The sequence below is a fragment of the Schistocerca serialis genome, chromosome 3, assembly GCF_023864345.2.
Source record: "Schistocerca serialis cubense isolate TAMUIC-IGC-003099 chromosome 3, iqSchSeri2.2, whole genome shotgun sequence".
NCBI lineage: Eukaryota > Metazoa > Arthropoda > Insecta > Orthoptera > Acrididae > Schistocerca > Schistocerca serialis.
In genome coordinates this window covers 399,494,680-399,513,087 of record NC_064640.1, presented here as the reverse complement: position 1 = coordinate 399,513,087, position 18,408 = coordinate 399,494,680, and the positions used below count along the sequence as shown (strand labels likewise).

The 18,408-nt window shown below is 37.3% G+C and overlaps 2 protein-coding genes across 8 annotated transcripts in view; both read left to right on the top strand.

Annotated features, from left to right (window-relative positions):
* Window positions 1–18,408, top strand: part of LOC126470255 (dnaJ homolog subfamily C member 21) — a 263,365-nt gene that overhangs the window by 62,298 nt on the left and 182,659 nt on the right. The gene's annotated exons all lie outside the window — the stretch shown is intronic.
* The window catches only part of LOC126470256 (methyltransferase-like 26), a 67,645-nt gene that overhangs the window by 33,184 nt on the left and 16,053 nt on the right, over window positions 1–18,408 (top strand). Inside the window, exon 2 of the mRNA XM_050097983.1 lies at window positions 12,994–13,036. Coding sequence (XP_049953940.1) covers window positions 13,020–13,036 — 17 coding nt within the window. The 5' untranslated portion in view covers window positions 12,994–13,019. The remainder of the gene's footprint in view (window positions 1–12,993; window positions 13,037–18,408) is intronic.

Genomic DNA, 18,408 nt, shown 5'->3' with positions numbered 1-18,408 from the left:
CTTCTTGAATCCATTGATAGAATCTGGTGATGATGTGTGCCATAAAAATAAAAACATCCAACATAAGTCATTTCAGTCCTGCAAGATGGGAGTGCATGCAAGATCCTGTTCTACAAGGCAGTTGGAATAGTCTTTTTGGAGACTATCTTTGAATGGTCTGTTTATGAAGATACCAAGCACAGGCAGTTTTGAAGTCTTATCTCCGGGAATATCAGATGGAGTTGCCTTCAGTGCAGCAACTTTATTCTTTACGTCAAATATGAGATAATCTTTGAAAACAGCCAACACTGGCATAACTCTTACTTACCAACACATTAGTTGTGTACTTCCAAACAATAGCTAGCAGTTACTACAAGAAATCCAGCAACCAGTCAGTTTCTATTTATACCAACTTGGCATAAAGCAGGCTATATGTAAACGGGCTGTGTGTTGTTACTCTTCAAGCAATTGAACCAACAACTGTAGAGCTCAGCCAGTATTCACATGCACAAATTAATAATACTTAGCAATTCGGCCCTCAGTTTGGTTGTCATTCAGTCTTTTTCTTGGCAACAAACCACTAACCTCATGAGGAAATTTTCCTTGGATAAAGCTTTGTGCTTCAGAATAACATAGGAGGCAGCTTGCATCCCTCTGCAGTAGCTATTAAAATCACAGTAAATTTAATTTTTTCCTTCTTTGGGTGTTCCTAACAAAATAATTTTCACACATTTGTAATCTATGGTTATAATCCTTGGCATATCTCAAAAGATGGGCATCTTATCAGCATTGTTAGTTTGCTGTAGAGGCTAGAGAGTGCTGCTGAGCAGCATTTTGATTACATCCCTCTACATTCGTGTGGCAGCGAATCACTTTGTCTGATAGAGGGGCTGTTTCTACAAATAAACTTGCATCTACAACAGCTACTCCCATCGAATTGTCTGTGGCATATTTAAGGTATTCAGTGTTTCCAAGGCCATTACCTCTATAATAATAATAATAATAATAATTATTATTATTATTAATAGTAATAATAATAATAATATTATTATTATTATTATTACTACTACTACTACTACTACTACTACTACTATTAGTCGTAAAGCTCCCAACATGGAAGACGCTAAGTAAAGATGGTTCACTTCTGGGGCTTCTTATTCTTCTTGTTTGCCCACCAGGTCTTCATTCTTTGCGAGAATTCAGCTTTTCTTTCTTCGCTCCATTTTGTTCCAGTTCTCGGCGCTTTTGTCTCTGGTTTGACCTCCCATTTGTCAACTATAAGTTTGAAATTGTTTCTTTTGTTCATGTCTTCAGTAGTAATGTTTGCTAATTCCAGATCTTTCTTTACATTTTTGATCCATTCTCCTCCATTAACAAGGGATGCTACGTATCTTACTATTTTTTTTGTAAATCTGTGATCGGGAAGTCTCATTATGTGGCCATAGAATTTTAGACGCCTCTTCCTCATGTCTATCTCTATGTTAGAATATTCTTCAATGTTAGGATTTTTCTGTAATCTATACCCCTCTTTGGTCCATCTTGGTCCCAAAATTTTCCTAATGATTTTCCTTTCCTCTTTCTTCAGGTTTTCCATATCTGTTTTCCTTTTAAGTGTCAAGGTTTCACTGGCATATAGCATTATTGGTTTAATTACCGACTTATAATGTTTAATTTTTGTATTTATAGATAGACATTTTTTATTGTAAATGTTTTGGACCAGCCCTAGACCCCTACGAGCTTTTAATATTCTTTCTTGTTGTGAGTATTTTTCAGAAATTCTCTCTCCTAAATATTTAAAGTATGGTACCCTCTTAATTTCTCCATATTTGGTTTGTAACTTAGAAATTTCTAGATTTGTTGTTGTAAACACTGTTTTCTCAAAAATTATTATTATTATTATTATTATTATTATTATTATTATTATTATTATTACTACATTCCCAGTTTTTGACCCACAGTAGCATATTACTGGCTAAATTGAAATTTACAATTAATTCTCCATTGTGAACCAATTTCACAAATTAGTTTCTTCCAAACCATACTTCTTGCCAGCTTCTCTGGTAGATGTACTTTTTGCATAATGAATAGTAGTGAGTTAAAAATTTGAATCAGAAGCACTGGATATCAAAGTTTGTGGTGATTTTCTTTTGATGTCTCCACTCGTTGGTGAAGACTAAATTTTGCTCTGTAACTAGAGAATAAGTGTGCTTGTCGGATGTGTAAAATAATGAAACTGTGAGCACGATAATAGGCACTGTCTAAATGAAACTTAAGCAGTTAAAGATAGATTGTGTTAGGACAAATATAGTGATTTATTCCCATGAGCAAGCACTATAGTTAAAGTTTGTATGATGCGAAAATGTACCAGTATTCACAGTGTTGAGCAGCTAATCTGTACCCTAATTTTTTATGGCAAAATTTTGAGCAAAAATTGTGATTTCTATTGAAGTCGATACTTTAATTGTACTAAAAGGCATAAGTGAAATTGGGCCGTTGTTTGATAGTATTTTTTATCCATATTTACGCTGCTTTATCAGAAGATGCTGCAGTGATAAGCGACTGGTTACTAAACAACGTAAGGTGCCACTAAAGTCACAAGAATGCCCTTTCAAATAAATACATTAATATTTTATTATAAGCAAAGGGACATACCTATTTTGAAGATTTTTTTGTTTCATATTGTCTTTTGGTAAAGTAACTTATGTATCATTTGCTCTTAAAACAATTTCCTTTCTGGTTTCTCCAGTCTTCATTATCTCAAATGTTGTTACTTTGATGTGAATATATTATTCTTCCTATACATTTGCTTACATGCCTAGGGTACTTGTTTCTCAGTATTTTGTTGTATTACTTGTACTGACCTACATCAGAGCTGTTACTGACTAACAAATAAAATTTAAAATGTAAACCTGAGTAAAAAAAAACGCTGGTGACAAATCAAGCGACAGCAATATGCGTATTTACAGGTGGCGGTAGTAACATGTTCGCGAGGTATAAAAGGGCAGTGCATTGGTGGAGCTGTCATTTGTACACAGGTGAAAAGATGTCCAAAGTGATTATGGCCACATAATGGGAAATAAGACTTTGAATACAGAATGGTGGTTGGAGATAGACACAGGGGACATTCCATTTAGGAAATAGTTAGGGAATCCAATATTCTGAGATCCACTGTGTCAAGAGAGTGCTGAAAATACCAAATTTCAGGCAGTACTTCTCACCACAGAAAATGCAGTGGCTAATTGCTTTCACTTAACAACTGAGAGTAGCAGTGTTTGTGTAGAGTTGTGTGTCCTAACAGACAAGCAACACGGAGTGAAATAACTGCAGAAATCAATGTGGGCTATAGGATGAACTTATCCATTAAGTCAATGAGGTGAAATGTGGCATTAATGGGCTATGGTAACAGACAACCAATGTGAGTGCCTTTGGCTTGCAGCATCTCACCTGGGCTCGTGACTATGTCAATTTGACCCTAGATGACTTGAAACCTGTGGCCTCGTCAGATGAGTATCAATTTCAGTTGGTAAAAGCTGTTGGTAGGGTTCAAATGTGGCGCATACACCATGAAGCCATGGACCCAAGTTTTCAACAAGGCACTGAACAAGCTGTTGCTGGCTCATTAGTTGTGTAGATTGTGTTTACATGGAATGGACTTGGTCCTCTGGTCCAGGTGAAATGCTTGTTGACTAAAAGAAGTTATGTTCGACTACTTGGAGACTGCATGCGGGCATTCGTGGACTTCATTTTCCCAAACAATGATGGAATTTTTGTGGATGACTGTGCCCTATCACTAGGCCATAGTTATTTGCAGTTGGTTTGAAGAACGTTCTAGAGTGTTCAGGCAAATAATTGGGCCACCCAGATTACCTGACGTGAATCCCATTGAACACATTCGCAATTACGAATAGCTATAGAAGCAGCATGGCTCAAAATTTCTGCTGGGGACTTTTAATGACTTGAGGATCTATGCCACACAAATTTTATGCACTATGCTACTCAAAAGCTGGTCTGGGATGATAGGAGGCAAGAGGCATCCCACGACTTTGGCCACCACTGTTAACAGTGGATAAACTACTGCACCAGTTTCTAGTTCTGTATTACTTATAATTTAAGAGTAAATGATACCTGAAATGCTGAAAAATCAAAGTGATTGCAAACTGAAAGGCAAAAAATTATACGCAGGATGTTAGTTGGTTTAAGGCATCAGAATAGGCAACCTAATGATTTACTAATTAATCTTGTTGATGACTGTGCCACTAAAGTGGAGATAATAAACACAGGTTTCCAAAATACCTAGAGCAAAGATGAAGTAGTAAATATTCCAGAATTTGAATCGAGAACTGTTACTACTACTACTACTACTACTACTACTACTACTACTACTACTACTTTGTGATAAGGCCCAATGGACCGCACGCATCTACAAGTTTCCTCCTCCACTGTATTCTGTCCATTGCTGCTATCTGCCATCTGTTCACATCTATTGACACTTGGTTTAAATCTTCATGGAGTCCATCCCTCTAACACTTCTTGGGTCTCCCTGGCGGTCTCTTTCGTGTAGATGTAAAATCCAGGAGCTTCCGAGGCCATCTGTGATCCTCCATCAGAGCCACATGGCCGGCCCACTGCATTCGTTTGGCTTTGACTGGCAGTCTCTTTCCTGTAGATGTAAAATCCAGGAGCTTCCGAGGCCATCTGTGATCCTCCATCCGGGCCACATGGCCGGCCCACTGTATTTGTTTGGCTTTGACAGTTCCTGCTATGTTGGACTGCTGGTATAGTTCTTCAAGCTCTTGGTTGTATCTGATCCTCCATTCCCCTGTATCTACACCCAAAACCAGACCGAAATTCTTCCGAAGCACTTTCCTCTAAAAAACAATGAGCTTATGGAAGTCCTCTTTGTGGATACTCCATGTCTCACAGCCATATAGAACAACAGGCTGGATCAGGGTTTTGTACAGTTGAATCTGGAACTGTCTGGAGAGATATATGGAGTGAAGAAGTTGTGCTAGGCTGTGGTCCCCAACCTGCAGTGGTTGTAGATGATCAGCAGTCTGACAATGACTGTTACTAACACAATTAACATCAAAGTAGATATTCTTTGTAGCGAATCATGTCAGTTCACTTAAGACAAGTCTTCTGGCCCAGACTGTATACTAGTTAGGTTCCTTTCAGAGTATGCTGATACACTGGTTCCATAGTTGGAAATCGTACACAGCCATTCATTTGATGAAAAATCTGTACCTATAGGCTGGAAAGTTGCACAGCTAACTTGAATACTCCAGAAAGGAAATAAGATTAATCCGATGAATTACACATCCATCTCACCATCATCAGTGTACAGTAGAACTGGAATATAGTGTTCGAACAAGAAAATGGTCTGTTGACCCAGTCAGCATGGATTGATAAAATATTCTTGTGAAACACAACTAGCTGTTTATCCACGTGAAATAATGAGTAGCATCAACAGGGTATCTCAAATTGAGTCCATATTTTTGTTTCCAGAAGGTTTTTGACACAATTCCTCACAAGAGGTTTCTAATCAAATTGACTACCTATGGAGTACTGCCTCAGTTTTGCAACTGGATGCGTGATTTCCTGTCAGAAAGTCACAGTCCATGGAAAGTCACAGTCCATGGAAAGTCACAGTCCATGGAAAGTCACAGTCCATGGAAAGTCACAGTCCATGGAAAGTCACAGTCCATGGAAAGTCACAGTCCAACAGAAGTGATGTCAGACATCACCCAAGAAAGTGTTACAGGACCTCTGCTTTTCCTTTTCTATATAAATGGTTCATGTGACAATTTCAGCAGCTGTTTTAGGTTTTATGCAGATAATGCCGTCGTTTACCATTTAGAAAAATCATCAGAAGATCAAAGCCAGCTGCAAAGTGACTTGGACGTGATGGAATAATAGAGAAATAGTTTGAAGGTGGTTTGATGAACCATCTGCCAGTGATTTCAGTCTGAATTGTAGAGCAGTGATATAATGTGAAACTGAGGGAGGCTAACCAAGGCAGCCAAAAACCTTGTAGTTTGTTACGTAAAACTTACATAGTGCTAGGGCCAGTATTCTTTGTTACATTTTGTATTCAGTTTTATTGTTGCTGTTTTAATAAACAGATAACACTGAAGAGCCAAAGAAACTGGTACACCTGCCTAATATCGTGTACGACCCCCACGAGTACTCGGAAGCACAGCACTGCAACACTACGTGACGTGGACCCAATTAATGTCTGAAGTAGTGCTGGAGAGAATTGACACCCTGAATCCTGCAGGACTGTCGATAAACCTGTAAGAGTACGAAGGGGTGGAGATCTCTTCTGAATGGCATGTTGCAAGGCATCCCAGATATGCTCAATAATGTTAAAGTATGGGAAGTTGGGTGATCGGCGAAAGTGTTTAAACTCAGAAGTGTGTACCTGTAGCAATTCTGGGTCTGTGGGGTTCCATATTGTCCTGCTGAAATTGCCCAAGTCCATCAGAATGCACAATGGACCTGAAGGGACACAGGTGATCAGACAGGATGCTTAGATTCGTGTCACCTACCAGTCGTATCTAGATGTATCAGGGGTCCCGTATCACTCCAACTGCACACGCCCCACACCATTACAGTGTTTCCACCAGCTTGAACAGTCCCCTGCTGACATACAGGGTCCATGGATTCATGAAATTGTATCCATATCCATACACATTCATGTGTTCGATACAATTTGAAATGACTCATCCGTCATGTTTCCAGTCAACAGTCCATGTCCCATCGCTTGTGTGCCGGCCTTAATTCCAATTCCAATTTCAAACTCACTTAAATCTTGATAACCTGCCATTGTAGCAGCAGTAACCGATCTAACACCACCACAAGACACTTGTTGTCTTGTATTTATTGATTTATTTATTTATTTATTTAGCCATCCATGGACATTTTAAAATGTATGGATGTTGTCAGTTGCGTACGTCATACATTCATATATTTATACAGTTTGTTGTTACATGTAGTTAAACATTGTGACATATAAATTATTTACAATCATTTTTGCTCCTTATCAAAATATTGTAAAACAAAAGCTACTTACAATCATTTTGTACTAAGGAATTCACTTATAGTGTAAAAGCAGTGTTCCTGCACAAACAATTGAAGATTTTTCCTAAAGCAGTAAATGTTATCTGCTTCTTTTATTTTCTGTGGCAGGTTATTGTACCGTTTTACACCTTCATACAAGAAGCTGTTTTGAGTCTTATGTTTATTCTTCCTGTCTAGGTGAAGACAGTGACTTGTTCTTGTACTATAGTTATGAAAACTGCTATTTGTGCTATAATTTTTCTATATTTTTCTTGATGTATACTATGGTTTGGAATATAAATTCACAAGGAACAGTTAGAATGTCTAACATTTTGGAAAGTTCTCTGCAGTGGGCCCACTTACTGCTTTTTGTTATAATTCTTACTGCTCTCTTTTGCATTTTAAATACTGTTTGTAAATTCTGAGCACTGTTTCCCCAGAAAATAATACCATAACTGATTACTGAATGAACATAACTAAAGTATACAGTTCTCAAACATTCACTACTGCATGCGGATACAAGGACTTTAAGTGCATAACATGTTGTGGATATCTTTTTAGAGAGTTTCGTAGCATGTTCATTCCACCTCATTTGGCTGTCAATGTGCAACCCTAAGAATTTTGTTGTAGATACATCAGCTATGGAGATGTTATCAAGTTTTAAATTTAAGGGACTCTGTTTTCCGTTCATTCTAAAACATATTGTATTTGTTTTCTTTACGTTGAGAATTACTTTGTTTTCCTGAGACCATTTGTGAACATCCCTCAGCACTTCAGTAGAATTTTCCAACATTTGTGCTGTTGTCTTACTGGTGATTACTACGTTACTGTCATCCGCAAACAATATCTTCTCTCCATGGCTGATATGTTGCGGGAAATCATTTATGTACACCAGAAATAATACAGGGCGTAGTACACTTCCTTGAGGGACCGTAATATTGATATATTGTGGATCAGATATATGTTTCTCAATGTACTTGGATCCACTGGAGACATGTGTGATCTCTACCGACTGTAATCTGTTTTCTAGATATGAATGAAACCATTTGAGAACAATTCCCCTTACTCCTAGTGCCTCTAATTTATGGGACAGCTTCTGGTGGTCAACTGTATTGTTTCTATCACTTTGGAAAAGCATGACAGTAGGGCTATTGGTCTGTAGTTCCCAACATTTTCTACGCTACTTTTCTTGTGAACTGGTAAAATTTTGGCATGCTTCGGATAGTCAGGGAAGCAACCAGTTTTGAAGGATTCGTTTACGATTACTGTTAGTGGAGCTTTGATACCGTTTATGCATTTTTTCAGCACACACATTAGGAACCTAAACCTGCCGAGTTTTTGTTCTTTAATTGCCTTACAACATTGCATACTTCCTCCTCAGTAGTTGGAAACAATACCATTTAGTTTGTTATATCCTTCTGTATTGGTTGATTAGCACCTTTCGGAAAAATTTTCTGTAAGTTTGTTGCAATGCTGCTAAAGTAGGTATTCACATAATTTGCTAATTCTTTTGGGTTACTTTCTAAGTTTTCCTTGTTCCTGATTTATGTGTTTGTACCTTTCTGCTTCACAGTTCCTGTTTCTTGTTTCACTACAGCCCATGTAGCTTTACTTTTATTATTGGCTAAATTTACGAACCTATCATTGGCTAATTTTTTTGCAGTGTTTAGTACCTTCCTGTAGATCCTTTTGTAGTTTTTGTAGTAGTGCAAAAAAAACTGGATCACTATTGTCCTTTTTAATGGAGTTTAGGTATTTTCAAGTTTCAGCACTTTTTCTAATTCCCTTAGTAATCCATTTATTGTTGGTGGGTGTTCCAATGGGAATTAATGCTTTGGGGAATGTTTCTTCAAATTTTAATTTAAACTCAGACATAAAATTGGAGAACTTGCTATTCACTTTAGTTTCTATATATACTTCTTCCCAACGTTCATGTGCTAACTTTAAGGAAAACTCTTGCAAAGCTGATGGAGAGTAGACTCTTTTATATACATGCAGTTTTGATTCTTTTTTTTTTTTTTTTTTTTTTTTTTACACAAGCTTTTACTTTTATAATCTGACATAGATGGTCAGACAGTCCCAGATTTTTGACAAGTACATCAGTTTTCTCTGCCTACATCTGTAGCTACATGGTCAATGGTAGATGATGAATGTGTGGTTATTCTTGTTGCACAGTTGACTGATGATGATAGACCAAAACTATGTAGGGTATTCATAAATGTGTTACTGGTGTCATCTGTTTTATTTGTATTTATGTTAAAGTCCCCACACAAAAGGATATTATGATCCGGGTCAACACTAGTTCTAGGCTTTGTATAAATTTTGAAAAGAATATCTCTGTATAGGTGTTGCCAACTGCAGCACTGTATTCTGCCTTTCTACGTATCTCTGTGTTTGAAAATGCATGCCTGTAAGAGTTTCGTTGGCACTTCATTGTAAAAACAAGCCGTATGCAAGATCTTGAGTTGCATACAGAGACGTTTTAAGTCACTCGCCACCCCACACCTCCTCCCACCAACCCCCTGATTTGTTTTTGTGTAACATATTTTCTAGAGTGATCATTGTTAGCATAGTTAACCAGTAAGCAGCTATTACATTCATTATTTCCAGTTTATTTGGTTTTATTTCTATGATTTACTAATACGTGTGCCCATGTGAAGAAAATATGGACTAAAATTCTAATGTGGTAATGGAAAATCCTTGTTGAATTAAAAATAATGGTATGAGTAAAGATAACCATTTATATGCAGGTGGGAGTGCTCAACCTATCAACAATTGACCATGGCTTGAGGAGTCCATCTTTCAAAACGTTTGTTCAAAATCTGTTTAAATGGGCTGTTTTTGTGAAACACCATTTTCTTGACAGTGAGTGTTTTGCACGATGTTACTCGGGAGTAAACGTGACAACATTGGCTCCTTCTCTTCCGTCTCCATCTGCATTTCACTGCCTTTAACACTCGTGCCAAGCAACATTCTTTCCTCCTACAGTGTGATGTTACTACTTGTGAACTGTTGTAACTTGCCATTATGAGTAGGGGTTGTGGTGAAGAGGGAGAATGCTTCAGGTTTTTGCTAGAGGATGAGGTACAGTGTGGGGGATCACGTTCCGTCTCCAGTAGGCATCACAAACGTCTGTTTTAGAGCTTACACAAACAACAATGTGCATGACAGAGGTAATGATCAGTTGAACACTGTAACCATAACATAACCATCTCATCATTCATTTTTGAGACAGTCATGATCAAAATAGTGCAACAATACACACCACAGTGACAGCACAGCTCAGTGACAATGTGGTCAATACTGAAAATAGTGTGCTCTGCAGTTTGCAACAAATACATCCAGAACACTACGGTGCGAAGTCTCCCAGCCACTGCCAAGTGTTATGTATCAGAACTAGGGAGTCCACACACAAAGTTATAGTTCTCACAAAGTTATAGTTGTCACTTAGTAATGAATTCACAAAAAATGAGTGCAGCTTAACACAGGAAAACACACCACTTCTGTGGGGAGTGGAGAACAGTTTTTTGTTTCAGTGCATAAAGATAGGTATATGTTTTATAAGTAACGCGTCTTTACTCATACCTACAAAGGATAATATTGCGCAGCATTTTACGACAGTTCACAAAGACTTCAAAATGGAAGCCGCTGTTGGTAGTGAGATAAGGATGCAGAAACTTTCAGTAGTCTTTTTTTAAACCTACACAAAACGTCTTTAATCAAACATATAATAATCAGACATATAATTTTGTGTATCAGAAATGCTAATGGAACATGAAAAATCACTTGACGATGGCACTGTTACGGATTGCTCTCTGGCAGCTATTGAGTCCTTAATTTCTGCATTTAGAAACAAGTCAGAGAATATCAGCCACCAGAAACATGGCTCTGTCAAGATACAGTCAAACAAGAAAAGATGAAATTAATGGCGAAAAATATAAAAGGTCAGCTGATGACAGATATGCAGTCCTGCTTCTGTTTTTTATTGCATTTAGACGAGTCAGTAGATAGTTGATTCGTCTCAAGTTACATTTTTTTTGCAAGATTGATATTTTCAGATTTTAGTGTAAAATAAAGCTTACGTAGAATTTTGAGCTTGGAAGACAGTATAAAAGGAGATTTTTTTCAGTGCAGTCACATGCTCCATTTCTGAATACATTTTGACGATTCAGAAACTTGCATTTATTACTACTGATGGAATACCTTGTTTGGTAGGCAGGTATAAAGGATTTGTTTGCTTGTGTGCAAACGATGAAACTTTACCAGCTTTCTTTGTGTCACTGTATTGTGCATCAGTAATTGCTTCGTGGACATATTTTGAAAATGACACATTTCGTGAGTATTACCACAGAAATTGTGAATTCAGTTCGCTCTCACTATAGAGGAAAAATTTTAGAGTGCTTTTAGAATAATTGGATAGCTAGTGTGGAACTTAGAGGGCTGAGTGGAGGTATGGTTCTAAACAGATTTATATAACTTCTGCCAGTAACAAAATCATTTGTGTTTGAAAGGGAGGAAGATTACTCACAACTGTGTGATTTGAGCTGGTTGTTGGAGCTGGCATTTGTAACTAATATGATAGTTAAACTAAATGAGTTAAACAAAGATCTTCAAGGAAAAGACCAAACCATCATGGACTCGTATGTCTTTTATATATAAAACAGTACACTTCACCTTTTGATAGCACAGTTACAGAAACTAATACTATTTTGGCTACGATATATGTTGTGCAGGTATACATTGGTACTTGTCTGGTCATTCTTGACTTCCATATCACGTCACTTACTAAATTGCTGTCTATGATTTTGTGATCTATGTCTGTATTTTAGTGTACACTCATGTGAAAAAGGACTAACAAGCTGTCTCAAATTCGCTGAATTACAAATATAGATCTCAAAACCATAGACAGCAATTTAATAAGTGACAGTATCTGGATCAACAAACATCAATGGAACAAGAAGCTGCAAAGAAGTATACATGCAACCTGACAGCACTGAAGACAGTTTCAAAACTGGTTTTCATATTTCAAGGCGATGTAACCTCTTCTGTCTTTGGTAGTTACTTTCCAAAAGTGGATGTGGAAGATATTTCAAGTAAAATGAGTACTCCATCCTCTTGTGGTGAAACTGAACTTAGGAAATAATTTGAATTCAAAATGGTCATTCCTTAGAATACAGTGAAGATAACTTGGTAATTAGTGAGTGTAAAAACCTTCCCCAACAATGTAAGAGTGGCATGCTATGTTTTATCATTTTTTTGTATCAAGTTACCCACGTGAGGCAGCGATTTCAACAATGAACATAGTGAAATCTGAGTGAAAATATAGCAACTGGTCCTAATTTTTCAGACTGTGTAAGGTTGGCTGTGATAAATTATTCATAGATTATAATAAATTTGCCAGTGATACGCAAAGCCAAGTATCTCACTAAACTTCGTCAGCATTTATGATGGTGTGTATTTTAATTCTTTTCACTTGCATAATACCTCGAAAAATTAATAGTAAGCCTACAACTCTACATCCAGAGAAATTGCTGTATGTATCTTGTGTAGGTAAAATGATTAATTTTGGGTGTGTTGTTGTTTTACACTTAAACCTTTACAATGCCACTGGTATCTTCATTTTACTAAACTAAAATACTACAAATTAACTTCATTTTAGTTCAACTATAACCAACTGACAAGCTTAATTTACCATTGACATATGACTCATCTATGCATAGTTTTGTAGACTAGAAGTCTGTGTTGGTTTGAAATAAACATACCATGAGTTTGGTACCTCACAGTCATAATCTGTTAGTTTTTTTGTTTCCTTACAAATTGCTCTACATTTGCATTGCTTTTATTATTTATGATAATTCTTCACTCAAGTGTAGTTGTCAAAAGTTTGCAAATGAACTACCCGGGAGTACTGTACTGTCTTATTGTATTATATTCTGTTTTATACCTCATTTTCAGGTTGAAGATCCATACGACAGACAGAAATGGACCGCATGTCATGGTAAGCTTAAATTTTTATTTTAGTAAACTGAGGTGCCAATACACATTATTTACAGTGTTACTGTTCATCTCATTGTGTAAAACATTTTCTCTCTCTTTCATCCTCTGTTGCTATTCCTGCATAGGTGATAAAATAAAAAGGCAGCACAATTGACTTGCGAGGAAATTGAAACATGGTTCTCACAATTAAAAGAAAGCTATGGTTAATACAAATTAATTCATTGAGCAGATTACAAAATACAAAAATAAGTGCAGATGCAAAGATTTGATTTTCCACTCACAAGGAAGCAGACCTAACATTGTACCAAAATAAATGTAGTCATTACAGACTTAGAAAATATCTTGTAAGATGCTTCAAACTAGAATTACTACACAATATGTATACTGAGATAGCCATATAATTTACAGTTGCATCTTAAAAGTACCACAACTACATTTAGTGTGGTTCAAACACAAGTTACTCTCACTATAGGCACTTCAGTGGATGTAGGAACTAGGAACCAGCAACACAAACATGCCAAATGGCCTCATGGAATTTGGACAGTTTTGGCTAGGTACACATTTGAAAAATCCAGGGTTCCTGAACTACGGAATAGTCAATGCTGCCATTTGCCTTTGACCACCAAAACTTTAGACATGCTTTTGCAACCAGTATGTGTCATACTGGTAGAATGTCACAAGGAATGAAGATACTAGCTTATTCACTGATACAAACATAAATTAAAAAGAAACTCATTCGCAAAGATCTACAATCTGCCTATGTGGTGAATACTTTTTGCACTGACTCAGTCATTAGGAGGTATTCTCTGGGGTATCACCCATACCTGAGTTGTTTTAGGTTTATGCAGATGACCCGTGTTCTCTCCGAATCAACCGTTACATGTAACTGATCGTACATTGCCGTTTGTGGAAATCGCAACACCAAGAAGAAAACGCATGAATTCAGTTAATTTAATGCCACAGGTTAGGTACATGACAAGTAACAAATTATTACCTTTTCAGATATGTACATGTCCTTTGAGCCCTACTATTCAGTACGTCGTGTGGCCACGATGTGCTGCAATTAAAGTCGCTATATGCCGTGGCATTGAATCAATAAGGTTCTGAATACGTTCCTGAGGAATTTCCCTCCACGCAGATTGTATCCGAGCCCACAAATCCGTGACACCAGTTACTATAGGACCGTGACGCCCCAGGTGCCGACCAACCATATCCCAGACATAATGATCGAAGCAGACAAAATTGAATTAAAACTTGTGCTGCGGCCGGGACTCGAACCCGGGTCTTCTTCCTTGTTATGCAGAAATGCTAACCATTACACCACCGCAGTACGATGGTCAACATTGCTGCACTGCTGTTGAAATTGCTTGTTAATATTTTATAAAATTTCAGACTTCATTTACTTATTTTAAAGTTTATTTGTGTTAATATTTGCCATAAAAGTAACTTATTAGTGGATTTTCATTAATCTCAGTCTTTCTTCCTGTGTTATTGACTCAGGTGGTCTATTATTCGTGAGCGTGCTTGCGTCGTGAGCGTGCTTGCGTCGTGAGCGTGCTTGCGTCGTGAGCGTGCTTGCGTCGTGAGCGTGCTTGCGTCGTGAGCGTGCTTGCGTCGTGAGCGTGCTTGCGTCGTGAGCGTGCTTGCGTCGTGAGCGTGCTTGCGTCGTGAGCGTGCTTGCGTCGTGAGCGTGCTTGCGTCGTGAGCGTGCTTGCGTCGTGAGCGTGCTTGCGTCGTGAGCGTGCTTGCGTCGTGAGCGTGCTTGCGTCGTTTGTCTAAGCCTCGCTCCTCAATAGTGTGTATACATTTTGCAGCGTGCACTGCAGCTGTAGCGTTTATAAAGCTAAGTACTGACAAACTTATTTGTGCTCTGTAATACAGATACTAAATTTAATAGTTTTATGCTGTTAGTGGTGAAATAATGACTTAATAAACTTTTGTAATCATTAGCTTGCTGTGTTTTTTAGAGTTTTCTGTGCATCGAAGTTGTTTAGTAAATTTCATGCTTTAGTTTTCGACTGACATCATTAGTGTTTCTAGTGAAATATTTCAGTAAAATTTTGATTCAGTGTTTTAACTTCGCTTAGTGTTTCCCCATTTGAATTTTTTGGTTTTAGCTAATAATTTTGTGAAATTTTGTTGGTATTGGTATTAGCTGTGGTGTAGTGATATTAATACAAGTAGTTGCTTTCTTAATACGCAAAGAATTTCGAGACCGCTATTGTTAGTTCTACTGGAGTAACTGAACTTTGGTAACATAGACATATAGTTTTTTCAGTAACTGTAAAATTTTACCATGAGTGAGAAGTGTGGGCTCTGTCGTAGGTTTGTGAGTAGTGGGTTACAGTGTGGGATTTGTTCAAAGTATTTTCATTGGGGGGGAATGCAGGGGGGATGCCAGTGGTCATTTTAGTGAGATCCTCTCCTGGGAATGCAGAATCTATAGTAGAAATAAGTTGATAGAGGAGGAGGAGCTGGCTGTTTCTCAAGGAGTTCCTTGTGGGTTGGGGGAGTGGCTCTGTACATAAAAAACAGTGTTTCATTTGAGTCCATAGACATATCACGACTCTGCACTGAACAGATATTTGAATGTTGTGCAGCTGTAGTTGAATTTAGTGAAACTAAACTTCTAATGGTTGTTGTTTATAGGTCCCCTAACTCTGACTTCAGAGCATTTCTGCTAAATATAGAGAAGCTTCTTGATTCACTTGGCAGGAAGTACCAGAAATTAGTTACATGTGGTGACTTCAATATAAATTTTGTACATGATGGTGCAAGAAAAATGTTGATAGATCTCCTAAATTCATACAATCTGATGAAAACTGTGTGTTGTTTTTTTTTCCAACTAGGGTGCAGGGGATCAGTAACACAGCCATAGACAATATTTTTATTCATTCTTCATTACTAGATGGGCATTCTGTCAGTAAAAGCGTGAATGGCCTTTCAGACCATGCTGTACAAATTTTAACACTAAAAGGCTTTTGTACTCAAACCAATGTCATATTTAATTACAAACTATGTAGGAACATCCAACAGCAATAGAGAGTGTTTTAAACCTTGACAAGGAACAAGAGTGGCAGGATGTGTAGTGCCGATAACATAGATGATAAATACAATGCTTTCCTTAACACATTCCTCATGCTCTTCAAGTGTTGCTTTCCATTAGAACATTCTAAACGGGGTACTAGCAGTAATGGGCAGCCCGGGTGGCTGACTAGTGAGATAAGGATATCATGCAGAACAAAGCGGGAATCATATCAAAATGTTTGAAGTAGTCACAATCAAGCCACAGTAGCCCATTACAAACAGTATTGTAAGGTGCTTAAAAATGTTATCAGGAAGGCAAAGAGTATGTGGTATGCAAGTAGAATAGCTAATTCACAGGGTAAAATTAAAACCATATGGTCAGTTGTGAAGGAAGCGTCTGGTCAGCAGCACAAGGTCAATGATATAAAGTCAGTTCGCAGTAAAAATATTTCTGTTACCGATAAATCAGATGTATGTACAGTATTTAACTATCATTTTCTGAGCATGGCTGGTGAATTAAATAAAAATTTAGTTTCTACAGGAAATCATATAACTTTCTTGGTAAATGCCTTTCCGAGATTGATGTCTGAAATACTCCTCTGTGATACTGACAACGGGGAGATTGAGTCAATAATTAAATCACTGAAGACTAAGGACTCTCATGGATATGATGGATTGCCTAGCATAATATTAAACTATTGCGCTGCACATGTTAGCTCTATATTTAGCCAAATTTGTAATTTTTCCTTTAGGAATGGTCAGTTTCCTGAGCGATTAAAGTACTCAGTAGTAATGCCTCTTTTTAAAAAGGGAGAAAGGGATAATGTAGATAATTTTAGATCTGTTTCTATGCCATTAGTGTTTGCTAAAGTTATTGGAAAGGCTGTGTATGTAAAGATAATTGATCATTTTGTATCACACGACTTGCTATCAAATGTACAGTTGGGCTTTAGAAGTCATTTAACAACTGAAAATGCTGTATTCTCTTTTCTCTGTGAGGTACTGAATGGGTTAAACAAAAGGTTTCAAACACTTGGCATATTTTTTTGACTTAACTAAGGCATTTGATTGTGTTGATCACAAAATATTGCTCGAGAAGTTGGACCATTACGGAATACGGGGAGTAGCTCACAATTGGTTCACCTCTTACTTTAGCAACAGGCAGAAAAAGGTCATTATTCACAATGTTGATAATGGCTGTGATGTGGTATCTGAGTGGGGGTACTGTCAAGTGGGGGGTGCCCTAGGGATCAGTATTGGGGCCGCTCCTGTTACTTATTTATATAAATGATATGCCATCTAGTATTATGGGTAACTCTAAAATATTTCTGTTTGCTGATGGCGCTAGCTTGGTAGTAAAGGACGTTGTGTGCAACATTGACTCAGTTTCAAATAGGACAGTACCTGACCTCAGTTTATGGCTTGTAGAAAATAAACTAACTCCAAATCACAGTGGGACTCAGTTTTTACAGTTTCTACCACACAGTTCAACAAAACCTGACATTTTAATTTCACAGAATGAACATACAATTAGTCAAACTGAACAGTTCAAATTTCTAGGTGTTCAGGTAGATAGTAAGCTGTCATGGAAATCTCACATTCAGGATCTTGTTCAAAGACTTAATACTGCAATTTTTACTATTTGAACGGTATCAAAAGTGAGTGATACTTTGACATGAAAATTAGTCTACTTTGCTTATTTTCATTCGCTTATGTGTTATGGTATTATATTTTGGGGTAACTCCTTCCATTCTACAAGGGTATTTTTGGCTCAGAAACGGGCGGTTTGGGCAATAAGTGGTGTAAGTTCATGAACCTCTTGTTGACCACTGTTCACGAGTCTGGGTATTTTGACATTATCCTCTCAATATGTATATTCATTATTGTCGTTTCTTGTTACCAATGTTAGTTTATTCCCAAGAATAAGCAGCTTTCACTCGGTTAATACTCATCAGAAATCAAACCTGCATTTGGATCGGACTTCCTTAATTCTTGTGCAAAAAGGTGTGCAGTATACTGCTGCATCCATTTTCAATATTAAGCTGCCACTCAAATTCAAATATCTTAGCAGTAATCCAAGCACTTTCAAATTGAAACTGAAGAGTTTCTTCATGGGTCATTCCTTCTATTCTGTCGAGGAGTTCCTTCAAAAATTAAGCTGATTTTTATTGTATTGCTGATAGCGTTTACTTAAACCTATGGACTGTCTTTTTTAAGGTTCATGAACATTTATTTTTATCTGTTATTACTTCTATGTTGTAATTTCATGTACTGACACGTTCCATGACCTTGGATATTTGCTCCTCAATTTGGTCCTATGGAGCTTGACAAGTAAATAAAAATAAA